General features: G+C 45.5%; 1 protein-coding gene across 1 annotated transcript in view; it reads right to left on the reverse strand.

Annotated features, from left to right (window-relative positions):
* Window positions 1-1788: 1788 nt before the first annotated feature.
* The window catches only part of CALN1 (calneuron 1), a 178266-nt gene continuing 152120 nt past the window's right edge, over window positions 1789-27934 (reverse strand). Inside the window, exons 5-6 of the mRNA XM_090026006.1 lie at window positions 17605-17758; window positions 1789-8868 (exon numbers count right to left, since the gene is read on the reverse strand). Coding sequence (XP_089882132.1) covers window positions 8741-8868; window positions 17605-17758 — 282 coding nt within the window. The 3' untranslated portion in view covers window positions 1789-8740. The remainder of the gene's footprint in view (window positions 8869-17604; window positions 17759-27934) is intronic.

Raw genomic sequence — 27934 nt, forward strand, 5'->3', positions numbered from 1 at the left:
GATGACTTCCCTTCCAACCCTAATTGTTCTGATTCTGTGATTCTTACAGTGGCTGCACATTTTGTGCAATTTACATCAAGGTTAGCAGATGCCCATCACTTTGGACCACTCCTGAATGAGAAAACGTCTCCTTTCTGATGGCAGACCACAAAATAAATTATCTTCATGTCAACACTGCCTATACATTTCTCAAAGCTGTTTATCTAAACTGTATCAATAGCATATTAATTCACTGTAGACTAAAATATCTGATTAGGTCTGCATGAATGTCTCTGGGTATTATTCATTTTTCTACTCTAACGATCAGATCTGGGTCCTATTGATACCAAAAAGAGTTTGACTGTTAATAAAGCCAGGGAATAGTTCCTTTAACTGCGGGAGTGGATCTTTGCAATTGAGCAACAGCATGGACTTCACTGAGCTCATACCAGTTCCAGTGGGGGAGTGTGAAACTCCCACTGAAGCTGAAGGGTTTTCCACGTGCAGAAAAGCTGCAAGACCCAGGTGCAAGAAGAGTGCATAGGATGCTATCAAAGGGCACAATCCCCATTTTTTTTATTTCTAAGTCAAAGTGATTGACTTAAACTAATAAATGCTAAACCTAAGCTAATACTCCAGGAGGTATGAGAATGCACATTTGCTTTGCTGGGTAATGCCCCTAGCACTTGATTCAGGTGCAGTCATTTTAAAAAATTTAAATGGCTTCTGCTACCAATCAATAGTTTATCAATGAACAGTTTCCAGGAGCACACTGCCAAACTCCCATCCTGACAAGTCATGCATGACACTTCTGTTTCCTGAGAATGGGAAGGACTTCCTAAATCAATTCTAATTGCAGAGGGGATGAGATGGACAAGTATGTGCACTCGCACCCAATTTCATTTTTGATACTAGAAGTTAACAGGCTCTTGATGTGAGCAAGTAAGTTCTTATGACAAAATTAAGTTTTAATATTATATTTCCAGGCCCTCCTGGCCTCTTTATGGCAAAGGTGTAATTGAATAGCTTTCAAAGTAGGTTTGGGGATAATCTTCAGTGCTTCAATCCCACAGTGTATTGAAGGTGTGAGCTGGGAGGTAGATGAAAATTGTCATCTGTAAAGCGGAAGAAGAAATGATGACTTGTTCACCCCCCCAAGACTCCTTTTTTCCAAGCTACTCTGTGCCCACATGGACTTGTGATGGAGTCATGCTGTACATGGTGAGTGTGAGTGAGCACCTACACACAGCAGCTTTCAGTGCTGGACCATACACAATGGTAGCATTGGGAGTTGGCCTAGTCTCAATTCTCTGTTGGGGCAAGTAGCAGTTCCCATGTAGTAATGGTCAACCCTGGGCCTGCTACTTCAATGGTAGTCTTTCCGTTGACTTGCTATAGGTGTCACATCATGCTGTGTGTCTTCAGGCAAGTAGTGGGATGCAACGGACAGGTTTGCTGGTGCCAAGTATTTCAGTGGTGGGCCAGTGCCAGAGAAGGGTGGGAGCTGGCATACTAAGTTCTCTGTAACTTTTTGGGCTGCGCTTTCAAATATTGGTCTCTAACATTAAACAGTCAATGCAATTGTTCAGCCAAGACCTCTTTTTTATGTAATCACAGGCTTTAAAACACGTAAATCTATTTTCAAAGCACACACTTCCCCAAACTGTTACATATTCCTCAGGAAAGGAAAGGGTTTCGGTCCTAATAGTTCATGCAAATCTAGTTTTCTCTCCTGCTTAGGCTTGCATATCAATGACTGTTTCTAACTAAGGGGGGGAAAGAAATTTCATCCCTCATCAAAAGAAAAAAACCTTTATTTCTATTGCATAAATAATGGTAAAATTAAAATCTTTTTATACAGATTATATATTTACAATGGTGTTTGGTTAGAGGAAACAGCCGGTACATATGGCATTCTGTTTTCCTTTATACACTTTTTTATACACGCAGATAACTTGTAATAACATAGAATTTAAGTTGCATGCCAAGTTAATTTATATTAATATTTACAGCATTTTTGTACAAAGGGTTTTCTTTTTACCATAATGCTGCTGACTGTGTGTGTGTGTGTGTGTGTGGCTTTTAATTTAAAAAAACCCACCATGTCTTCAGTTAGCTATCAGTTTTTAAGAGTGAATAAGAAATGGAGAGGAAATAGTGATGGATGCAACAGCGATGGAGAGAGAGACAAATTAAACTCTTAATGATAGATCTCATATGGCTGAGCCACAAGGCATCAATTATTCAGGTATTACAGTAGACTAAGTGTCAGCAGGTCTGATTCTGATCTCGCTTTGTTTCCATCCATTGAGTTTATTGGAGTTACTCCTGATTGCACTGGGGTGGGTATCTGAGCAGAGAATCAGAGCCGTAAGTTTACGTCAGTTGACAGGATGCGAGAGAACAGGAGTCGCTGAATAAAGCTGCCGTTGTTCGGCACCTCTAGAAAAGGGTGGCAGGAAATCTGTTTCTGGTCCTATCCAGAACACTACGGTAATATAACCTCTTGTTTATGGTTTAAAATGAAAAGACCTGATCCTTCAAACCTGCGAACGCTTAATTTTGAAATCAGTAGGCCTCATTATGGTGCTGGAGTTAAGCATGTGTAGCTGGCGGGACAGGGGCTTTAGGGGAGAGGTATCTCCAGTTCTGCTGTCTGGTCACATTTTGAAATATTGGGCACTTTTACACATGCTCCAGCGCGGTCTGATTGGAAGGCATCAAAGCAGACTCAATCGACTGAGCCTGCAGGAGCCTTCTGATCAGACTGCTGCCGTGTCTTGTGTATTCAGTGTTGAATAAGCTTTAGTTAAAGAGCCCCGCTACCATTTTGAAATGCGAGATACTGAATACATGAGACACCGTGGGCGTTTTCATTAGAGTGGCTCTGCAGCACGTGTATAGGCACCCTTTCATTTTAAATCAGCACAAACATTGGCTTGAGTTGGTTTTTTTTATGGCCCTCCTCCTGCCATGGTTCAGGCGGTAGCTACGTGAAGGTCAGTTCTGGTGCTCCTGGCAGTTATCCTGGGTGGACTATGTGAACCTACAATCTTCAGCAACTAGTTCAACTGGTCGTACAACCTGCTGTTTTTTGACCTGCTTTGCTTATTTTATACCCAGTGCAGTTTTATTCGTTCACCATCGTAACGTGCCCATGCTGGTTTGAGATTCACTCCCAGGCTTTTGGATTAGGATGTTAAATAATGTGTGGTGGGTGTCGTCTTTTGAGGTTTTTTTCACCGTTTGACGTTGCTGTACTGTGAATGATACCAGGGAAGCCTTTAAAGCTTTTTTCAGAGATGCTGAGGGCCCATAATTCCAGCCGAAATCGGGGAGGAAAGACTTGGCATCATCCAAAAATCAGGGTTTGCCTTAAAGTCAGAAATCCCCTGCTGGAACAAAAATCAGAGCTAGCCAAAAAAAACCCCAGATAACCAAAAGCATAACTTGCTCCAGCTAAACAAGAACCATTACCACTACCGGATAAGGTGTTAGTTTGCCGGATTTCTAGAGAGCAGGTCAGACAATGAGACACTTAACATATGTCTGCTGCAGTTCAGCAGGGTCGTACACTTGAGCATTCATGAAGGCTCAAGACAAAGCCAGTCTTTACAGAAATACAAGGGAATCCCTTTGTATACCTTTTCAGTTAATCAGGAAGCCCCTTTTTTCTTCTTCTGTATTCTGCTCCTTAAAAAGCTGAACATTCACCTAGAGAAGTGGTGAAATCTCCATGCTTGGAGGTTTTAAAGGCCCAGCTCCACAAAGCCCTGGCTGGGGTGATCTAGTTGGGGACGGTCCTGCTTTGAGCAGGGGGTCGGACTAGATGACTTCCTGTGGTCCCGTCCCACCCTGATTTTCTATGATTCAAACAGGAAGCAGTGATCAGTCAAACACCGCCCCATCTGCCAACATACTTGCTTTGTCTTAAGACTCAGGGATGCAAATCTGTACAGGCAATTGTAATTTTTTGGTCTGAGGAGCTTCCGGAGGTGTAGATTAATGAGTTCCCAGTCAACTCGAGCTAAATTGAAAGTAAAATGACACTTGAAACTGAAATAAGAGTAACCACAGACAGTTTTTCACTAATTTAACTAGGTCTTTTTCTTTACTTCTTTCTTCTAATTTGCACCTTTTTAGAGAAACCAAATATGGCCACGATTGCATAAGGCAGCCCAAATTCATGCAGTTAGTAGCTCGGTTACTGTTTGACCAGCTCCGATCAGTCTGGACTGCGTGGTCTTTTCAAAGGAAAAAACCAGCGTGTTTGACCAACACTGGCACACATGTCGTGTATAGCGAGGGTTGCCATAGCGATATCCTTTTCACAGCGAATTGCAGCGTGGAGCAGCCACTTAAATTCCCATGTAACTGGCAAATGCACAAGTTTTAGCGCTTTCTCTGACAGCTCGAACTTGCTGCTTCCAGTCCTAGTGTTCTTAATAAGTTAATTAGCACTTAAATAGGTTTTCTGTTTTCCAAAAAGTGTTTGATTCATCCTGCTTCCTTCCTTTCCCCAAGCTCCCCCCGTTGGGTTACAATCCGAACATTACGGCACTACTTTATTTACTGTCGGTAAAAGCAAACGTGTCATTATTTATATAAAACCGAATAGTCTGTAAACAGATGTTTTCAGAAAAGAAGCAAGTCAAGTGGCTTCATAGTTGTGCACTGCTTGGAAGAGAGGGAGGTCCAATCTCTCTGAACATTGCCTTATTCTGTTGGCTGAATGGGATGTAAAAAATAGGTTTATAAGGAAAGGGATTTTGGCATGACGAACCCTTACATTGTTGTGCACTGCTGCTCTGGCCAGTGGAATCGATCACTACTGACCGAGTCCTTTTTAAATCTCGAGATCCATTTTTTGGCTAGCTATAGGGGGGTGAAGCAGGAGTCTTCTATTAAGATCCCAGCATTGCTCAGAAAACCATAGAAATTTACCCCAATCCTGTACCACTGAACTTAACAGGGAGGGCTTTGGGGGTTTTTTCAGTCAACCCTCTCAACAATGGCCGTTGACAGCAATGGTTGATTAACTGCTGTGCAGTAGTAATTGTAGTTTGGTTTTACAAATGGAGTAGCCAGATCTAGAAACATTCTGAAAATGAACTGCATCTATCAAGTTTTGTAGAAATGGTTCTGGAAATTGGAAAAAGCTTAGTCATAAAGGTTTGGCTTAGTAATAGATCGCTTTGACTAGCTGGAATTATTACATGCATTAATCAGCAGGAGAAATTGAGGAGCACAAAGAAACGTGGTCTACCACTGTGCATCCGTCACGCACTGTAGAAGCTTATGCTCCTAGAGTGAAAAATAGACCCAAACTTGCTATCTGCAGCTGTAACTACTGGTTTAGGATAACCTGGTCCCAAACTTTCTGAACTGAGTCATGCAATGCTATGGTTGTTGAGAGTGTTGCACAGATGTCTCCTCAGACTCTCCCATCCAACGTTGCTATGCATGCTGCACACTTACAATATGCAGGAATTTTGAGGGCCAGATTTATCCTAGCCCGAGGTTTACCAAGCTCCTATCGTTGGGGAGAGGGCTCATTGTTTGGAATGACTAGGACTTTGTTCCTAAAATCGCGGTGTCTGGGGAGCTTCACTTGAGAATCCGAGAAGAACAAAACTTTGAAAACGTGCATCTGGCCACAGTAAAAATCTAACCTCCTTATTTCTAAATAAATTGTTGGGCAGAATAGTGAGGAGAAACCCAAAGCCATAGAACTGATAATCATGGCATTACATATTTAAGTCCTTTATACGTAGCCTAATAAATTCTAGTAGCAGCAACATAATACTTATGCAGCACAATATTAAATCGCAGCTTTTCACACACAAACTAAAAGAAACACAAAACTCCTGTTGAGCCCCTAGCACTGATTATGGAAATTAGGAATGACTGAAATGAATTGGAAATGCAAAATGATGTTGACTTGTGACTACTTCTTCCCCATTTCATCAAGAGCATCTAGTCGACCAGTGTTGACCGGTGATGTATCTGGGACCGAGTTCACTCTGGCAAAATTCTCACTGATGATATATAGGCAGCTCTTTTATCTGAAGCACAGCCTTGGGATTTGGCATCCGTGATCAAATCTGTCTCTGTATGAATTGGGATTGGATCAGGCTGCACTTGCGTCCAGCCTCAGTAAGTACCCTGACAAATCCTGACTTCTAACGTTCAAAAGGCACCAATATTGTCCATCACTCCTGCAACCACAAATACTGTAAGTGATAAACATCCATGAAATATCTACAAAACACTGATAAACATCACCCAGTGATTGTACTTCGTTCTGATGAGGCCTCCTTTACCATGCCCCTGAGACATGCAACTGTCATCTACATAAAGACCGCAATGCTTGTTATCTATGGAGTTCGACGCAGACCACAGTTTTAAATGAATTTCTGTTCCTTAGCAATGAGAATTGTGCGCTCAAACCTCTCCTAAGATTTTGCTTTGTTTCTGAAGTCTGATCCTGTCCTACAGCAAAAGTAAATCGCTCGCTCTTCGGGGACATGTAACAGTTCTCAGAGAACGGTCCGCGGTTGACCCCACATTAGTCACAGTAGAACAGCGTGCGTGGCAGGAGAAGCTGGGAGAGGGAGCAGCGATGCTATGCCAGGCGTGCGCATGCGCGCACAAAAAAATCAGCACAGCTGTTTTGAAAGAGAGGGCTGGGTCACTCCGAAACAAGGGAGAAAGAACAATAGAAATTGTGGATGTAGGCTTAAAGGAAAATGAACAGAATCATGAGTGAACGCCTTGATCTGGAGACTGACTGGCTGCTGAGAGGTGCGGGGAGAAAGAGAAACCGAATAAAGAGCAGAAATAGCCTGTGGTGACCGCTTTCAAATCAAGCAATTTAAAAATACCCACTAAACATTACAGACCAAACTGGTATCCCAAGATAGATGCACGGTGAGTGTTCAGCATGGATTAGGGTTTGAGCTGCTGGCTCTGCTAGAAGGGAACACCACTGAGGTGGGGACAGGAAAGAAATGGAAAAGGCTTATGAAAAAATTCTGCCTGGCTGGGTAGCAGGCTTGATGGACTTGATTTTACATTGCTGCTTTCCAACCTCTTTTTTTTGGGAGGGTGGGGGGGAGTGGGGTGGGGGGAGGGGGATGTTGTACCCCTGAGACAAGAAACCCTCCTCCCCATTTTACACGTTAAGGATCTCAGTACTCATTAAGATCACAGGAGCCAATGCACCTAGCAGCACTTAGCTACTGCAGCCTGAGGCCCCAACTCTCCGCCGTCCAAAGGAATGCACCCTGTGCCGTCTGTCGTCGCCCTGCACAGGGTTAGACCCAGACGGCCCCTTTGAAGACAGCAGTGCAAATGCTTCCCTTTCCCATGAATCGCACATGGATGATGCAGGGATCATTCGAGGCCACGTGTGAGAATCAGGCCCCGTTTCAAAAGATACCATTCCAAACGTGATCCTGGCATCAAGCATGCGTGGTCGTCACACGCTCCTTGGTACATGTTGTACCTTTGGTCTGCATAACTCCCTGATCTTGTTTGTGCCGTTCATTAAAATCTCTTCCAGGAAAAATGAGTAATTCGGGGGATCTGAATGACTGACACGCTCTGTAACATATGGCAGTATTTTTGAGTTTGAGCTCTTCCACTTCTGGTTTGCGTGCTGCTTTTCAGCGTACTATCCCTTGAGCGTATGGGAGGAGGGTTAAAACTGCCCTTGATAAGGGACAAAGCAGGCGAGTGATCAAGAACGCAAACACTAAGGAAGCAAAGAAGTGGCTTGCCTCTGTTACAAAAGTCATCTGGGAGGGGGACCCCAGACATCACATCCCCATAACAAAGAATGCAAACAGAACCAGGGCTCAAAAAAGCGAGAGAGAAACAACAGCAGAAAGTTTTTTAGTGATGGATAACGTTGCACGAGACCAGTTTAGAGCAAGGGCAAAGAAATGGCTGATGCAAGTCAGTGACATCTGAGGCACAGATGGAGCCAAATACAATCTTTAATTTGATGCTGCTGGTTGCAGATGCAGTAGGAAGACTGTGCACAGCTTTTCAAAATGCCCACGTGCTAAAGCAGGGGGGTTTTTTTTAAAGTCCTGATTTGAAACAGAAAAACGTTGTAAATGGACCAGTGTTTCCCTCTCCCCTAGTCTTGCGTCAAAGGCGGTTTCAGAAACAAAAATATAAAAGCTGCGTGATGCTTTTGTCATCTGAAAATACTGTACAAGAGCTTTTGGGCTCCCCTCTGATGCCGTACTCTTCAAGGCATGGTCATAAGGGAAAGCAAAGTGAAGTCAAAAATATGTGAAAGAAAACAACTTGTATTTGCTTGGAGTTATTCTATGGTCAAGCTCCTGGGGAAGTGGGACCGCTGGAAAGCTACTTGAATAGAGTCTGCTGGCCCCGAGGTTAGACAGCCGCACGGAGATTGTGGAGGCCATGCCTCTTCAGAATGGTAATATACGTAACTCTGGATGAAAGTGCGTCCTTCGCCAAGTTACCTCTGCCGTTGTGAAGCAATAATTCAGGACTCCTGTATTTTTATTGCATTAGGAAACAAAACCATTAAAGCATTAAGACAGCCCTTTTATGTTCCTGCCAAGAGACGTATCACACTGCTGGCCTCGGGTTCCTTGTCCAATGATTCTTTATCTTCCTGCTCGCCTCTTTTCTTTCCCTTTTCAGAGTTGATTGAGGAAAAAGTTCACCCGTTGGCATGCGCATGCATGGTTAGTTTGGTTCACAGTGTTATGGTGAGTGGCTACTCCATGCCGCTTCGGAGGATCTGATTGGCTGCAATCAGCATGACGCTTATAATAAAGGCCATGGCGAAGGCGCATATAAGGCTCTTCCGTACGCAGGTCTGTCTGTTCTGTTTCTGGGAGTGCACTAGAGCAGGAAGAGAGAGAGCAATGGTTAAGGTGAGATGCTTGTACAAAGATGTCTTTTGCGAGTTCCCATTGCAACGTAAAAGCATTCCAGCCTTAGGGGAGCACCTCGGCTTCAATGCAAGGTGAATTTTCCCCCTGTGTCAACTTTTTCCATGTCTAGAATGGTTAAACTTCTGACTTGCTTCTCCAGGAATCCTTCACCCCCAATAGCACCAAATGTGCTTTCGTCTTTTTTATTACGGACGTGCATTTCTTTCTCAGAGGTCCCACACTGGTAACTTAAATACTTAACAGTACAATGGTGGGGCAAGGGGGGTGTTTTGACCCAGGGTGGCACAGTGTACTGAGAGTGCAAACAACAAACGAAAGGTCTCATTTTGCATGTGGACTGGTCAAGGTCTGTATCCTGCCAGGACCCTGGGCTGCAGCTCACTTCCTTTCAAGCTTTCAGTCCCTTAACAGATGCTGACTACCTGTTAGATAGTATAGTCCAACACTAGCCACTCCAGATTCTGCTTTCCTTCAAGTGGGTTTTCTTGTGGTGCTTTTTTAAATCCCTCACTTCCCACTGGAGGCTACTAAAACATAAACTATATTGTTAGGAAGCTTGCACATATTAGATCGGAATTGTAATCAACTTCAGTCCACTTCTCCTACTTGAAAACCTCTTGCACCTTGTAACTTTTTGTTTTCTCTCTCCCCATCCTCTTGGTATTTAAACCCTCCAAATAATTGTAACCAGTGATTCAACTGGTTTAGGTGAGCCACACTTAGTTAGTTCTCTTAATATTTCATTATGAAACACTCTGGTCCACCTTTTAAAATCATTAGAGGTGCCTCTGAATTCCTTTCCCCTTGCCTGCATCTGGTCAGTAATGAGGTGCTCTGAACCGAGCACCATATTCTAGGTTCAATCTAATCACACATCATACTGCATGACCAATTCCCATAGCTAAGTATAGCACCTAATTGAACTCCTTGCAGAGTTTTCAGTGGACAAGGAAAAAGAGACATATTTAAAATGCGTGTTAACAGAATAATTGGGAAGCCTTCAAGATCCTCTAAAAGTGCCAGGACTCTTTTCTAGTAAGAAAAATGCATTATCATGGGGGAAGAGTTTTGATTTCTGTGTTTTCTTTTCATTCTACTGCTGCCTTGCCTTGTGCCCTTGCAGATGACCATTTACTACTTTGTCTGCTTCTCTCCGTCTGTCTAAGGCATGTTAGAATAATGTGGTGTTGCAGGGCCATAGTAAGGACGAAAGTGGTTTGAAAGCCTCTGATGGGAACTGCATAGAAACTCAGAGTGTTATTTCCAGCAGTAGAGGACTTGTGCCTTCTCTTGTATCAAGATGTGCTAGGCAGCCAGTAATCCTCTTATTTTGGTAAGTGCAAGGTAAATGTATAGCTGATCTCTGATAAAACACTGACTTATTGTTAGCAATGGTTATCCTTGTCCCACAACAGCCATAGCAGTGGCAAAGGGTTTTACAAATGTTTTTGTAGTAGATCTGCACCCCTCCCCTCCAATCCATGGACAGTAAAACTGCCCCTTCTGTGAGCTGACTCCTCCAGCTGGCACTAATGGCCCGTGGTGAACTGCCCTGCACTTCTGATTCTTGGGCTGAGAACAGGCAATTCTGTCGTGGCCCGCAGCATTACTGGTTCTGGTCCTACTGGAAATCTAGACATGCAATCAGGCAAAAGGAAGCTATCCATTAATATTCAAGAAATTCCTGATGCCAACACTGAAGACTTGTCTCCCTTCTCACCCCATGTTTTGTTAGGGGTAGGTAAGGAAGGTTCTGATTTGTAACTCTGAACATCAGCTCTTCTGCCTTACCAGCTCAGCCCCTTCTTATGGCATCTCAGCACTTTGACTGATATGACTTTCTTTTCCCTTTTCTTAGGCGAGAAAAATAGTATGGTTTTTTTTAAAATCACAATTGTAGTAATGCTCTTAAAAAGAAAATTTAGTAGCCTGTTCCTTGTGCTGCTTTCCTAACCTAGCCTCTCTTTATTGAAAAGATGAAGAAAGAATAAATACTGGACATCCTGTTTGCCCCCCTGGTCCCCATCGTGTGGCATTTCCAAAATCCTAAAGAAAAGGCCTTCAGTTCTCGGTACTTCCCTGCTCCCGAAAGCTCCCTCCAATGAAAAACAAAATGCAAAAGGTTAAATATAAAGCTTTAATGACTTAACGCTACTTCTAGACAAGAGGCTACTTGCCAGTGACTGCAGAGGGGGGTTTTTTGGGAGTTGGAGGATATTTCTCTATATCTAGCATCATATTTCTATGACAACACTGCTCACTCTCTCTCCTTCGGAAACATAGAAAGGAAGAATGAAATGAAACAGAATAAATATCTGCTATTAGAGTGTGAAAGTAAATCCAGATCTCTAGTTCATTTGGTCAGCGGTGCTCCATTATTTAGAAGCTGCCCTAGATACAACAAGGCCTATGTAATTCGTTGTTGCTATAACAGTCATACAATTATGGAAGGAAGGGGAAAGGGATGCAATGAAACTTTAATTATGGGTAGACCTTGGGTGTTGCAGTTGCTACACAACTGCTATCTCTGCACAGGCTGCATCAGCTGTAAACACAGGGGACCAGCTAGTCCAGGGGTGGGCAACATGGCAGATCTAGCCAGCAGCCAGACTTCAATTCCCAGCAGCCCCTGCCCGCATTGCTGCCGCAGGTTTCCATGGAGACCCCAGTAGCGGCAACATCCTAACAGCATAGGCCTGGGATTTCCACGGAGACTGGTCCCAGCAGTGCTGGAAAAGTGCACAGCTGGGCAAGGAGCTGCTCCGGGGCCAGAGCTGGGATCTTGCAGTGGTGACAGTGTGGTCCAGAGCAGGGGCAGAGCAATGGTCAGCATGCGGGCAGCGGATCATAGCTCTGCCCCAACTCCGGACCCTGCTGTCGCCGCCATGAGAGCGCAGCCCCAGAGCAGCTGCCTGCCCTGCTGCACACACTGCCAGCAGGCTGGGGCCAGTCTCCATGGAAACCCTGGCCCTGTGCTGTCATGGCACCACCGCTCCTGGGGTCTCCATGGAAACCAGCTGCAGCAATGTGGGCAGAGGCTGCTGGGAAATAGAGTCCACCACAGGATGAATCCAGACTTTGCCTGCCCCTGCGCTAGTCTAATCTCACTCGTTGTAAAGCCAGGCCTGTGTGGTCTCCTTTCCTGATGTTTATATCGTGCCCATCACTGCATTTTGCCTGACAAATGCATGAGCTGACTCCAGGACATCAAGTTCTGTGTCCTGGTCCCCTCTCCATTTCATGCTTCCCGCCAATGTGATGAAGCAATGTTTGAGCTGAGGTCGATGGTTGCAAAGAAGAAATAGCGTACCTCAGGAGTTGGATGCTTGAATATCTCCCATGATAGACAGATGCAGAAGGGGGAAACAAGGACTGTAACACACTAGGTAATTAGTGGATTTATTATACAGGTGTGGTATTCATCAGTGTCAGAAATGCTTAAGTTTAGTGGATTTTTTGTGTTTTTAAACTTGGCTTGTATGCCCTAATGGAGCTTAAAATCAATCCTCTATTTCCTTGTCTAAATAACGGCTCCCTGGTAATCACATTGTGGTCCCAAATTTATTCCTGGCAGGCTCATTCTGCACTGAGTGCTGAATAGTGGGGAGGGGAACGAAGGATGGAAGTAGACTTCAGAAGCATGCTTCATAAGAAGCCCCCCACTGATCACCGTGGGTTTGCTCCCGAGGGGTACAGAGTCAAACTGGTGTGTTTGTCATTTAAGGAAAGCTGTCATCATACAGCAAACTCATGTGTGTGCAACTTGTCCCTATTCTCTACCAGTATGGTAATAAATTGGTCTTTCTTAATTGCTCTTGGGTCTTCAGTTTCCAGATAAATGGAATCCTTTATGGCTTATACGACTTCTAGCCCCTAGATCAGGGGCCGGTAACAGAGTGCCAAAAGCACCCACAGTTGCAACTTGTAAGATGTTGGCATGCCAAAGGCGGATGGTGGGGGAGCCATGAAGAGCCTGATCCTTGTTGTAGCGATGTAGCCCCGGCTCCTTCCCTGCAATCCACCCAGAGGCACGTGTGCCAAATGTCTTTCGAGTGCCACACTCTGGCACCCGTGCCGGGGGTTGCCTACCCCTGCCTTACTATTTTCTCTTTAGTTCTCTTTAAACCATGATGTTTATTGAACATGGTACAGGCTAGCAGTCAGCCGTGAGCTTTCTTGTGGGTGTAGAGTCATTAGTCCCTCTGGAATGAGCCTATCCTGCTTATTAAAATACATCGGCTCATAAGGTAAACCTGCCTACAGGAAATCCTGGAAAGCGAGGCTATGCTTAACAAGAGTATCCTGCTTTGATGTGACAATCTTCCTGCAGCAGAGCGGAGTGGTCTGCCAGGTGGGAATAGGCCTTGGTGTTCACTCAGCAAGTGTCTTTCTTCTGTGGGAGCTAAGTAGATGCAAAGGGTTAGTCCCTGTAGGCTCATCGGAAGAAACTCGGTAGGCTATGTGGCAACTTCAGGCATGTAGCAACATCCTAAGAATGATATGTGGGCCTGTAGTAAAGGTGAATGTTAAGGGAAACGTGTGCGTGTATATCAGATGCTGGGCAGGGTGTGGCTTGAAGGTCTCTGCTGAGCCTCTCAGGAGGGAAATCTGCAGAAGGACGATGCAAAGACTGCAAATTCTCTGCTGGGCTGAAGGGCTAACGTTATCCCAAAGACACCGTATCTGAGCCGGTGGATCTAGGGGTACGTCAGGATAGCTAGCAGTATGACTGGCAAGCCCTTACTCATTGATAAATACCGTGGGGCGAGGTCAGCATTTGGGTAGTTGAAACAAACGGGTCTACTGAAGTTGAGGCGACCGACTTTATGGACCAATACCTGGGCAGGCAGCCATTTTCGCAGGTGAAGCATAGCAGCCCTACCCATGCCTCTGGCCCAGTGGTCCCACCCCTTGCTGCTGATTGGTGGCAAGGGGTGGGACTGTATGATGGACAGCCTTCACAGCTTTTCCATGGGGCGTGTCCAACATTGTGATTTCCACGAAAAATACAATTTTGGTAGATCACTGCATATAAAGTATGGCAATGTATTTACAGGAAACCCTGTCATAACTCCTATGTGCCGTGACTGATACTCAGTCCTCTGTTTGAGGATAGGGTTATTTTCCTCCCAGGGAATGGGGGGGGTCGCATCCTGTTTTTGTGGCCAACACAAGGGTAGAGACCTGTAGCATTTGGTGGGAAGACAGCTGTAGCTACTCTTAGATAGCTTATCAATTCGTATGTCATCGGCGGATGAAATGCTTGAGGTGTGTGCTGTGCAGTCAGCTGTAAGCTTATCAGCATTCTCGTTTGATGCATGTTAGTATAATGTCATGAGCATTTCAATTTTGGGAACTGCTGGGCAAATGACATAAGCGTAACAAGACCTCAGCCTGCTTTCCTTTGCTCTTGTTTTTCTTGCCATAAAAGCATATATGCTTCCTTGTCACTGTTAGAAATGGAGTATTGTTAGAAATGCACAGCTTGCATCTTGCACCCGATAAGAAAGAAACACGGCCAAGGACTTTTTTCCTTGGCCAGCCTTGCCACAGCTTTTCTTATGCTAAATCGCAGACTCTCCCCCAGCTTCTCCCTAGCCTTTCTCATACAGATTACAGAAGCTGGAATTCAACTGACTGTGTCCTTGAAAGGGGGGGGGGGTTTGAACTCTTGGTGACCTATTGTAGTCTCTGAGCATGCTTAATTAGCTGATGCATATTTACCTCTCCGTCCTGCATACTTAAGTAGTTAATTATACTATACATGCGATGTATGTAGTGATGTAACCACATGTATGCTTGTATGAAACAGAAGTGAGCTGTAAGAGTTCCTGTTTCTGCACACGTGCCCAGGAGGGAGAAGATAAATATTCCCTGCAAAATTCCTTTGTGGGTTCGGAGTAATCTGAGTTCTTGACTCTGCTCTGACCCTATTTGCAAATACACCTTTTGTGCCATCTAATGAGCGTGTGTCTGTGATTTTTGTGCCCTCCAGAGAAACGAACCGCTTTATGCATCATCACTATTCTCCTGATCATAAATGAAAGAATAGTGACAAGAAGCAGAAGAAACAGCACCTTATATTTTTTCTTTGATTGGACTAGGCGTGGGGATTTGTACTGAGAGCTCAGTTCTCTTCCTGTCCTTTGTTTGTCAATGTGGAACTGCAGGTCAAAGGAAGGAGAAGGGGAGGGCACATGCACACTACTTGCTCTGGCAAAGAGAAATTTGAAACATACCCCCAGGATCTCTGGGTGCCTATAGACATGCACCAAGGCTGCTTCAACACGGGGTAATTACAGTGCGTCAGAGCAGACTCAATTAATTGCACTCCAGCAGATTTTAGCGTCGCATGTATCAGTGTCCCCACTCAGAAAAATGACAGCAGTGGCACTTTAACTAAAGCTCATTTGATAAGCTTTAGTTAAAGCGCCCTCTGCTGCCATTTTTTCGGGCCATATTTTGCCCACCCCTAGTGTAGATGTTGTTCTACCAGTATAACTTATTCCCCTTTTTCAGTGGAAACAAGCTACAGCCTAGCTGCATCTTTTAAATATCTATATACTGTAATTGCATCTACCCTGGGGGCAGAGGGGAGGTGGTGGCTTTTAAGGGGCCTGGTACAGGGAGAGAGACACCTTGCATGTGTACAGAATCTGTGTTTGCGTTAAATCCAGGTTAAATATTTCCAGGGGCAAAACCACCTACTTTTCCCAGGGAGTGATTAATGAGACTTAATAATTCCATGGCATGCTGTGTTCCCTGTACTGCACGTCTACGCACAAATTAAAGGCACTCTTGAGACATCTCCCCCACTGCTGCTAGTCTACTTGGGAGCATCCTACTGCTCTTGGAGCCCTGATGCTTGTGAAATGTTCGCCTGCACGTAGATCCCTCCTTTGGCAGAGCTCAGTTGCAGTGTTAATAGCTGTGTATCACAGTGCTATAATATAGAAACACTTCTTTTCACCTGATTTTTACTTTGAAAAAGAAGCTTGCTGGACCTGCAACACACCTGAATCCCACCCCCCCCCCACCGACTTCTAGAACTCAAAATAAACCCCTTTTGTTCAGCGTGTGTCATGAGCCTGTTTGCTTCTGAATCCTGGGCAACATCATCAGGGCTGGTGCCCCAAGTTCAGGAGCAGGGAATACCAAAACTCGAGACGTGTGCTGTTTTCAGCCCAATTTTAGAAAATCCCAGGTGTTGCAGTAGGTCACTGATGTTGGAGTGAAGGCTGAACCTCTTGCAGTTCACCCGCCTAACTGTAGCATGGCTAATTTCCCCATAGAGCCCAACTGGAAACTATTGGCTTCTCCAATTTATGCAACTTTACAACAAAACAAAAAAGTGACTTTGTTTTGTTTGAAGAATGTCCCTGCCTGACTGTATTTAAATTTAGGGTATTTACTTTAACTGCTGCATTCTTCCATCTCAGCATTGTATTATTCAATGGAGATTCGACATGCTGGATACTTTGCCTGCCTGTTTATCAACAAACAAACAATGATGATAAACAGTGATACAAAACAGGAAAACCTGAACAAATGCCAAAAAAGTGAATCTTCTTCAAACCTCCAGCTGTTTACAATTTTAGCAATCCCTTTGTTTTATCTGGATCCTGAGCCTCGACCAACTCAATGCTCCTGCTGATGCAATGGGAGAAAATTACATAGTATACAAACACCCCAAAGCTCTTCCTCTAAACCAGTTCTCTGGTGGTGACAGTGGAGGCAGACTTTATTCTGTGGTAAGCAGGTTACATTAAACGACATTTAAGTTGAGCCGTTCCCTCGTTTTTAGGGAAAAAAGCACAACCTCAGGTTTAGAGTGTAAGGTGCCATCAATCTGTGTCAGGGAGATCCAGTGGGGCAATGCTCAGTTCAAACTGATTGTAATAATCCATGATTGGTACGCGGATTAAAAACCACCCTTTTGCACGGGTATGTGCTAGCTAAGGCAATTCCTGTCTCCCTGGGGAGTTTCCGGGCATTTTTGTTGTAGTTTGATATCACGAATTGCAAAATCGCAGTGGAAGCTGTCACGGAGAACTAGCTACACTTGAGAAAACCGCCTTCCATCTTTTGACCTCCTACTGAGCTTCCTAAGAGCAATCTTGTTTTCCTTAGAAGTGGAAAATATTATTAATTTGATATCAAAGAGACTTTCAGGAGAGAATCTCAAAGTAGCTATTGTTAGTCTGTTCTGCTTTTCATGGGTGGTATTCAGGCTGGTTCAAGATAGTGAACACCTTTGATTCTCGTTGCATCTCTGACCAACATAGTGGGTGCGTGCTCAGTGTCCAGGAATTGATTTTTCATGACCCTTCCAGGGACAGAACCTGTTCCCAGCCAAGGATGAACATCCCCAAATTTGCTTGGGCATGGAAAAACTGAGGACACAAAAGCTCACGCTTGCAGATTTGCAGAGAAAGTAGTGGGACAGCGGGTTCTGGCGGGGACTAGCAGATTAAAGGCTCAACTATAAATTGGGAGATCCTGAATTCTATGCCCACGTGAATTTTCACTTACTTTTACTCTATCCTAGACAGGGGGAAATCCCTTTTGATATCACTGGGGTATGGCCCAACTGAAACCTTGCAACAGGGTCCAGGATTCAGCTGCAGCTTCATAAGGGAGGGAAAGAGAACTATATACAAGAAGTATTAAAAGCTCTCACTACCTTCAAACTCTGTTTGGCAGTTGCCAGAGTTTTCGTTTAGACTCTCCTCTTCATTGATGATGATGTTTTCAATGTCCTTCATTGTTAAATGATCCCGAAATGCATGATACAGGATGTGTTTGAGCTCCTCCAGTGTTATCCTCTGCATGTCGAACTGTGGGAACAGGAGACTGAGTTAGTCTGGGTGAGTGGTAACAGACCTTGACGCTGCAGGAGACTACGTGTAGGGACGTCCTGGTTGCAGGATATTGTTCATCTAAGCTTAAAAGAAAAGGCATGAAAGCTCCTTGTGCACACTCTTGGCATTCTGGCTCATTTCATGTCATCGTGCAAACAGTATAGAAATAATTAAAAGAATGTAACAAATTTCCTCCTATGTCGCGTCACCCAGAAATTGTGTGTTGCCCGCGGACTTCCAGAGCCATACACGGCACAGGAAAGACTCCTAGGGGCATGTCTGCACAAGACACTTACTGTGCAGTAGCCTAATGACACGGCACAATAGCGTGCTGGTCAAAAACCATGCTAATACACTACTGCACCATGTTATTAGGCTACCGCGCAGTTAACATCACAAAAAAAACCACGCGCCGGTGCTACTGTGCAGTAAATATAGTTACTGCACATTCAGTTAGAACTTCATTAAGGAAGTACTAAACTAAACGCGCAGTAACTATGGCAGTTAATGAATGTGTAGACGCACCCTATGATGAACAACTCTAGTACAACACGCGTCAGCTCCCAGCAAAGCTCAGCCATTGTAGGACTTTCATCCTGAGCTGTCTACTGAATTTTGCAGTGGGGCACAAGCTCTTCCTGACTCTCTTTCTTATTTGTGACGTGCGCGGTGGGAGGAAAGAGACCTTCATTCTTCATTCTGCACTGGGTGTTTTTATGTTTCAGTTACTCCAAGTTGGTTTTGACCAGGCTGGGAGATGCTGCTCCTGCCCAACTCAGAGCCCGAGCTGAAAATACGCGACTACACGGGAGCACACCAAGACCTACAAGTCTCTTTAGAATGGTCCTTGCTCTTAGGTGCCCTTCATTTAATTCACAGTCTGCTTCTCTGTAGGTTTAAATTTCCAGTCTCTCTTGCTCAAAGCCATGACTTGACTTCTGTAAACAATAAGTACTAGAAAAAGGTCACTCGCCATTTATACCCAACCTACATTCCCTCCCCTAATCCCTCAAGACATGCCCACCTGCCCTATACAAACAAAATCAAAATACTGCTGTAGCTTAACGTGGTCATGGTGGGAAATAAATTAGCACTTGTGTCTGGTGCTTCTATTAAAACGTGCTGACAGTAAGTAATTAGATTTCTTATCCAACAATTTCACAAACCATAGGAGCAAAAAACAGACCCCTCCCCTCCCTACCCCAGAAAGCAATTAGATAAGTTTTAACTGGCAAACAAAGGAGTAAGCTTATCGCTTCCTTGCCGTTTTCCACGTTATCTGAAGTCCTCTTCCCTGACCACCACCTCCTTCACTTTTGGACGCAGAGAAAAAAAATCATTAAGCCTCAAAGTGAATGCGACAAAACAAGAAGAGCTTCCTAAATCTGGCCACCTTTTAAAAAAAATGCCTTTGCATATAAATAATCGTGGAGGCATTGATCTATAAAATTCTAATTAGAATCATTTCTTTCTCTTATGACCTGGAAAATCTGATGCCAACCGTGTTATCGAACAGGGAGCAGCAGGCGAGGAAGAGCAAAAGCTGCTCCTCTAGCCTCCAGTGAATCACCGACCTGTTGGGGTCACTTGCTTTTCGCTGGACTGGTTCTTCAGGGATAATAGTACTCCTGTGCTGCCCTACTAAAAATAGCACAACTGCTACTGGCGCACTCTCTTCCAGCGCAATGCAAAGCCTGCGCTCCCCCCACCCCCGGTTCTAGTGACAAATACCGAGCTCACCGTGCTGAAAGCAAGGAAATGTGTGCTCTCTTTTTGTGACGTCCTGAATTTAAAAATTCAGCAATTTTGTGCCCCGCCACCGGACTGATAGGCATAGGAATCGTGTTTCTCCTGGCAGCAACGCAAGCTCGGTAACAGAAAGATAGTACATAGCTGCCTGTTGGGGGGATGCACGTGTGGACGTTTGCAGAGTGCACTGCAGAGAGCCCTCACATCAGTGCTAAGGAGCTGTCTAGGATTTGCTCTGGTGTACAGCAGAGTGCTCTTGGGTTGATGCATGGCAGAGGTGCAGGGTGTGATCTGGGACTTCCCCCAGTCTAACAGGTTGCCATTTGGCTCCTATTTTTTTTCACAGAGGCAGTCACAGTGCCAAAGGGCAGGGAATTTGGCCTAGTTAACTTTAGCAAGTGTTGCAGGCAGACTGCTGGGGGGGGATGGATGTGTGTCCCCAGCAACAGGCCCCCTCCTTCAGGCAGCAGTTACGCCATCTCTGGAGTGGGGAAATGCTGCTGCTGCTGCGAGCCAGCCAGCTGTGCCACCCCTTTGGCATTGGGTGCCTTCTCAAGGCACACTTGCAATACAGCTGCTGCATGGAGCCAGCGGACTTGCCTGGGTACACATGGACTCCAGCGCTCTGGTGAAGGCAGCTGCTGTCTGCTGCCAGAGGTGGGGGAGTACAAACAGGGCCCCAGCCTGGTGCTGTGAAAGACCTTGCCCCTGTCCATAAGATATGGAGAAGCAAGGCAGGGCAGTGCCCCTGCCTATCCGCACTGTCAGCTCTGTACAACAGTCAAGCTGCAATGCGAGTGTCGCCTCTACTTGTCGTCCCATCCACTCTGTACTGGCGGCTTTACGTAACTAAAACTATTTAAATCAGTGGTTATCAACCTTTTTTTGGACTCAAGGCACCCTCCATTAACTTCTGGAAATTGCCTGGCATCTAATTTCAAGAATTAATTTATGTATTAGGGTGCTTACCTCTTTGCAGAGGGGCTGAGCAGAGTGTGTTGGGGAGTGGGGGGAAGGGCAAAGCCAAGCCAGGGTCTGCACTCCGTCTGTTTTGCTCTAGGTATTGTGGTACTGTGTCTGAGAATCACCGCCCCCCGACGGGCGCTCTAATTGAAGTACCGCAGAGGTTAAAAATCAGTGCATGCCAGAACTGCAGTGTGACCAGAACTATTCCACCCCCCCACCCCACCCCCTTCTGCCCTCCATGCAGCACAGTCAGAGCGCCCAGGGCAGGACATGCTGGATCAGCAGCACCGGCTGTTATCGGTAGGGAAAGTCCAGAAAAGGCTTGCTGGGAAGGCTGCTTCACTCTTGGTGGTGGGGGCAGAGAACCTTTGACTGCTTGGTTGGTGTTTGGGCATTCAGGTTGCGCTTGCTCTTCCCAACAGGAGGTGAAGTCCCTCTCTCAGGAGCAGAACTGGCAGCTTGCTCCAGGGCACCAGAGAACTAGGAGTGGTGAGGGACCAAAAGCTGGGTGGCTTTGGGAGAGGTCAGTCTCAGTGATCAGACAAGACTATGGTGGACCCAGGCACGCACCCCCCAGCCAGGGTGGGGTAAGGGGAGAAGCCTGTGACAACTGGACTTCACCTTGCCCAGGCTGGAGGTGCTGGGCGCCTCACCTGACTGGGCTGGCAGTGGCTAGCTTCATGGTGTGTGCTGCCCCTTTCCCTCTGTATGGCTACGAGCACTTCTTGTGCATGACCTGGACTCCGCGCCTGCATTCTCACCTACTGTTATATGCTCTCTACCTTCCAACTTCATCTCCACTGATTTGACAAACCTGTCCCTCAACATAATGGAAAATGGTCAAAATGTTGCAGGTACAACACTGAACTATGGGCCATGCTCGCTCACCGTGGGATTAAATAGTTCAGGAAATGTGAACTTGTTAAATTGATGCAAAAATGACCTGGGAGAGGCCTCAAACTTCCCGCAGGCTCCTCAGCCAATTGCCTCAGTGAGAGGAGTTTCATAGTTGCGGTGTGTTATGTGACAAATGACTTTTACATCAGGCATGCTCATCACAGCAAGTACAAGGGTAACAACTTGGGGCCAATAAGAATTTAATTAGTGCAGTCTAGGTCAGGGTCTGAACAAATATACCACCGGTAGGGACCTCGGAGAGAGAAATCACACAAGGGGAGCACACGCCATGCAAATGTTGTGAATCTATCAAGATTACCACTGCATTGTGGCAGGGAACTGCAGCAGGTGAACCCTTCAGTCTAGCACCAGGGTACTAAGGGGAGGCACCATGAAAGACAAGATGATGAACAAACTTAGGCTGTTACTTGTGCAGAATAACCACACTTAGGCTCTTGACCAACCTGAGACATGGCTGTGGCTTTATGGGCAGGAAAAGAAACCAAACCTGACATAATTCAAAGCAGCTAAGGGAAAACCATCATAACCACTTTAGGTTTAGATGTAAAAATATGCCCGTTTCCTGTTTTCCTAAGAGAATATACTATCAAAATAATAATCTTCACAATGACTGTATCCCCATGTACATGATCAGTCATTACCGAGTTTCAAAGGGCTGATGAATTTGATTGTAGAGCTCTGCCTGTAAACTGCCAGCCAAGTACTGAGTGAGAGAGACAAGTCAGAAGCATGTGGCTTAATGATTCATCTGGTGCACTGTACTGCTCCTTCCCATTCGGAGCTAACAAACTGAGGTTGATGGAAAAGTAAATGGTCTCTTTCCATCCAAGACAAGTAAGTTCACCAAGTGCACAGAGCTAAATAACAGCCCTGAGAGCTGGTGAAGCACCAGGATAGCATCCAAGTGTTGTAGAGGGCTCATTATATCTGCGGTATGCAGGTATCCATTCCCAGAATACCAAAGCACTCCTGCAGTCAGAGATGGGGGCACTTAAGACGTGCCAAGCCAACACTGAACTCCCCTCTGAAGCAGGCACAAGGGGAGAGTGATGGTGACTGAATGCTCCTTGGCCCAGCCGTCTCCACCACATGGGGAAAGCAAGGGTCTATCTACTGCCGTACTACTACTACCAAATTCATGAAGAGGCTGCAGTGATTGCACCTGGTAGCCCTGGTTGCATTTGCAATGAAAGCAGCTGATAACAATATACTTTCTAGTCTGCTTAGTAATGGGGAGCCAGTAGCATCAGTAAGTGGGACTGTGGGGTCTGCATTCCTGTAACTGTTCAGTATGTCAGTGCAAGGTTGTGGCTCGCCCTAAGCGTGCGACTGGGGCTGGCTCTGAAGTGCAGGTGCACTCTAATCTGAGTAAATTGTCTCTGCTTTTGGCCTCTGGGGGGCAAAAAATCCAAACTGAACAGGATGCATTTGAACAGTACACCTTTAGTAACCTATAGATTCATGTGAGTATTGCTGCCTGTCATAATCCTTACCACGAGTCACCCTGGGCTGGCTGAGCACAGGAGTTGACATTAGGTTGACCTCAGCTTGACATTAGGTTTGCTTTCATTGCCCAGCTCCTTTTCCACTTTGGAGATCATTTATTAGCTACTGCCAAATGGATATCGTACTGTGAATTTGGCTCCTGAGTAAACTGTGTTCAGAGTGGCTGTGAACCTACTCTCAGAAGTCAATGGCATGAAGCTGAGGCAGTGAGGCTCTGATTCAATTTTCCCATCGCCCTCCAAGCCTCCAAGAATGCCTTCAAATCAAATAGCATCTCTGATTTGCTTCTCAATTGAATAAGCTTTACAGTTCTGCAGTGGCTCTGAAAGAGGGGAGCTCTTCCTAACTTGTTTAAACCAGCACAAATGAGAAGCAACTTGGAACCAGGGTGTATGAATGCCCTCTTTGAAGCTGGGAAACAAATTTACAGAAATCAGTCATGGCCTTTCTGCAGACATGCTGTTGAAACCCCCCCAGTCCATCCCATGACCACATGCACTGTGGCCGACTCGGAGGTCAGAGCCAGGTGCTGAATGTATTTAGCACTACTCTGCTTGTGGTCCAGTGGGGTAAGAGTGATGGAGCTGTCCTCAGCAAGCCTGTATTCCACTCTCAGTCACTGTTCAGTTGAATAGATCAGGGTGGAAAGCAGTAATTATTACTTACCAGTTTTAAACACTGCATGCTAAGGTTGCCCAAGGATGGTAACGGGTCAGTGGGGAATTCCTGATGCTTTCCTCTTGCTTCCACAAGTCTCAAGACAACACCTAGCTTCTAATGCTTTGTCCCTCTACAAATGCAGGTGTGTGATGGCTATTGGAACCATTAACCTAAATTTATGTCCTGTGCAGCAACCTCTCCCCCCTCCATTTCACACTGGCAATGATCCTAAAAGAAAAGTTTATTTCTCTGAAAGTGTCAGATGCACATTTATTATTTCTGATGCTTTCCTTTAATGTCATCTTGTCTTTTTAAATATAGTGGGAGGACATTTTCCATGAGTCATACATTGGCTTCACTGTATTAGACATTAAGAAATGTCAGGATAACACCCCTGACGGCTCTGTGAAGGTTTAGGTATTGGCAGCATTCTCATTATACATTTAGAAACGCTAAAGGGGCATGAATAGTAAATGAAGGAGTGTTAGCATTCAGTTTTATCAACACTACAAAACAAGGAAGGCGCCCACAGCTGGACATCAGTGCAGACAGAGACAGGATCAAAGAACAAACCCAGGAACTCCCACAGAATTATAGACCGGCAGGTAAAACATCACCCAGGGGGAGTGAAATCTGTTTTAACAGAGGACCACAGTTTCAGGGTAGCTGACATAGTCGAAAAGAAAAATTCTGCCTTAACCTAGTGGAAGTGTTGGAAGATCTATCAGGAGGTTGATGACAGTGACTATATTGCATGGATACTGGACATCTATGAAAGCTCTTACCAAGTCCCTTGCAGGCTGGATTGGCTGAGGATGCAGCCTAGAATGGATTCCTGCAATAGAAGAGGCAGGCTCATGGTACATGCTGCTGAATGTCGTAGAAACAAGGATAGGGACAATGATCTGGAGGCTGCGTGTTGGAGAGTTGACATGTGAGAGGATCAAAACCATTTCATGTGATCAGGCAGCGACCAGATGAGAGAGAAGTGCAGACCATGTGGCACACAGCAGCAGACAGAAAATGAGGCTAATGAGAGCACTGTGCCACTTGGCATTAGAGCTGCTTTCGCAAAGTTGAGGCCAAGGTTGGGCCAGACTCTCTGAGCAGAAGCAACTAGCGCAGTCTGCTCAATCCTTCCCCCCACCCCCCACCCCCAACTTGTTCCAAATGGTCAGAAACACCATCTCCCGACCAACATCCTTAATAGCAAGAATGCCTCGTCTATGGCACAATTTCATCTGCCGGTCTGTGGCAATGGAGAGGATTTAATCATTGTTCTGTTACTCCTGGTGAAGTAGATTGATTTCCTGCTTCAGGCAACACACACCAAACGTGGGTAAAGTTCTGATAAGCAAATTGAACCACCGGCTTTCACGTGGATTGCACTTTGCACAATGAAAGATAATAGAAAAGGAGTCGCAGAATCCAAACTAAGAGCCTCCATAATCACTGGCTGTCAAGTGGAAGTCCATACAAAGCTTTTGAGGACAGGGAGACAGCGAAACCACAGATCAATAAACATTACTTAGGCAGGTCCAGTTCCAGTGGGTAGGAAAGTTATTTTAGTCCGGTCTGGTCCAATGCTTTATAATTATTTTGCTGCTAAAATATATTTCTTGAAGGCTGAACAGTGACCTGCAATCCAATCCCACATCCTCCTGCCGGCAGGACTGATCTAGTCTGTTCCACAGGCTGCGTGGCAGATTTAAAAGGTAAAGAAAAAAGTATAAGCAAAAGAGCTAAATCTAACAAGAACTAGCAAGGCTGGCTTTAATGCTGACTGCCCAATAATGAATGCATGTATACTGCATTGAAAATGAAATAATATGAAGTCAGATGATCTGAAATTCCATGGACAGGCAGGATAGTCAGAGAGAAAAATCTGGTTTCGTGTTTAAGGCATTCAATTGTGCCCTAGATTTCTGCAGCAGTATCCACGCTCTTAGACTGCCACCAGTTCAGCTGTCATCTCTAAGCAGAGGCAGCAACAGGACACACTGCCAATGAACACCTGCTCTTGCCCTTTTGAAGGGTAATTGGACCTCCAGGGCCTAATTCCACCACCTGCAAAGTTACCGGCAAAGCTCATGTTAATGTGAAAGGTACAGAATATGCTCCCTTTGGTTTGGAGCATTCTTTTTCTTCCTAGATTTAGCGGTTTGGAGTTGGACTGTCTTGTCACCCTGGCACAATAATGCCCTGTATACAGAACACTAAGGGCGCCAATACGTGCAGGGAGGCTGCTCCAATGCACTGCAATTCCAGCGAATCAGAGCAGACCCAATTAATGCTAGGGGTGTGTGAAATGGGCCATATTCTATTTGGATTTAGCCCAAATCCGGGACAGTGATTCGATTTGTTGATTCGGATCGCTGGTCAAATCCTAATCTGAAGTTTCAATGCTTTTGGAGAACAGACGCAGCTTTAAATGTTTTTTCTACATGCCTCGAGGTATCGGGCACGGCTCATGAATGCTGGGACAGACGGAGCGTCCCACAGGAGTGCGGCGGGGCTCCCGTGTGCTCGGCAGTGAACCGGAATTACCCAGAAGTGAATCAGCTGCAGGGGACCCCAGGTGCCCCCCCACCCCCCCTCAGACTCAGGAGGCACCAGTCACAGCTGGGGGTGGGGTCCCGTACGCAGTCCCTGGCAGATCCAGAAGTGCTTCTGGTCCACTTCCCCTGCACTCCATGCGCCCCAGCATCTCAGCGTTCATGAGCCACCTGCAACCTAGAGATATGCTGAAAACACATTTAAAACTGTGTCTATCTCCAAATCTCTCCGAATCGATTTGGAGGGTTCCGATATGATTCAGAGAGATTAAAGGGTCTCTTGATTCGATTCTGGATTTGGAAATTCGGCTGGCGAATTGAATCGGGGACCGGAGCGTCGTACAGCACTAATTAATACATAGTTATGGCAGCACACCCCACTGCCATTTTTCAGTGTGGGGACTCTGATATACGTGATGCTCAGGGCACTTTTAATTCGCGTGGCTCTCAGAGCTTTGCTTATTAAAAAGTGCCCCACCTCCACCTCCTGAAACATGTCTGTAAACACCCTAAGAACACAAGCACCATTGCTGTAGGTTTCCACACCGCTGGACCATACACACCTGAGTTGGACAGGCTTTTTACCCACTCAGGAGGGCATTCACAGAAATTTAGGGCTGGAAGGGACCTCGCAAAATCATTGGGTCCAGCCCCCCTGCTCTGGGCAGGAAAGGCTGCTGGCTTCAAATAGTGAAGACCTCCAGGGTAGGTGCCTGCACCACCCTGCCGGGAGTCTATTCCAGAGTCTGGTCACACGAACCATGAAGATGTTTTTCCTTATAGCCAGTCTGAAACCTTCTTCTAGGAGTTTATGACCATTGGTCCTGGTTTTCCCCTAGCACTTTGGTGAACAGTTGTTAATTCCTGCCAGTTATATTCATGGGTCTGGTGCATAGGGAAGGAATTGGCCATCCTCCTGGCCTGATTTGAACTAATGACCTGAGATTGAAGAGCTGTGAAACCTTTCTACTTATTTAACATGCAAGAGAGAACTGTGTATTATGAAATTCAGTGTTAACAGGCTGCATCATGGCTATACCTAAGGACTCTTTAATTTTCAGTGCCTTAGATCTGCACTATAGTTATTGCAACACTTAGGCTGTAGCTGCTTAAGCTCATGAGCCTGTCAGGCTAGGTGTGCTTTTTGCATCAGAAGTTAGCTTGCTCTAGTCAGAGTCGCTGTAGTATTTCAGCATACCAACTGGGATTGCAGTCTCACCGCAATCCAAATATGAAACACCCAACTGTTTTTGCGGTTGCAAAATTTCATTCACGAACACACATCCCCGCTTTCTTGTTCAGCAAGGAAAGGAGCACTTAAAGTGCTATTTTGGGCCTCTCCAGCTGTGACCTGGCAGGGAGGAATTTTTAAGGCTCTGTTGAAAACCCTTGAAAACAGGGCTTTGCAGCTGAGCTGCTAAGAGACATTTCAGTTCACTGGCAAAACCTAATTAATACTTATAGGCGCACGTACTTTGTTTAGCGTATGTCATATGCCACAGCAGAAGTCAGTATCAGCTAATTGTCCACTGCATACAAATAGTATCATAGCTTGGATCCAGGAGACAGTTTAAACTGAGGCTGGCTAAAGTACCTGATCATTCTGCACCACTGAAGGTGTCAGCTAGTATCGATGAGGCAGTGCTTGTGCTAACAGATTGCTTGCAGCGCACATAAAGAAGCTCTGTGAATCAACAGAAGTGGCAAAGGGACACCCCAGCACTACTCCAAATTGCAGCTCTCCCCAGACAGTACAGTATTGCCAGCCTCAGGGGTGCAACACAAAGGCAGGGTCTAG

The sequence above is a fragment of the Crocodylus siamensis genome, chromosome 13, assembly GCF_052110815.1.
Source record: "Crocodylus siamensis isolate JL-2025a chromosome 13, ASM5211081v1, whole genome shotgun sequence".
NCBI classification, from domain to species: domain Eukaryota; kingdom Metazoa; phylum Chordata; order Crocodylia; family Crocodylidae; genus Crocodylus; species Crocodylus siamensis.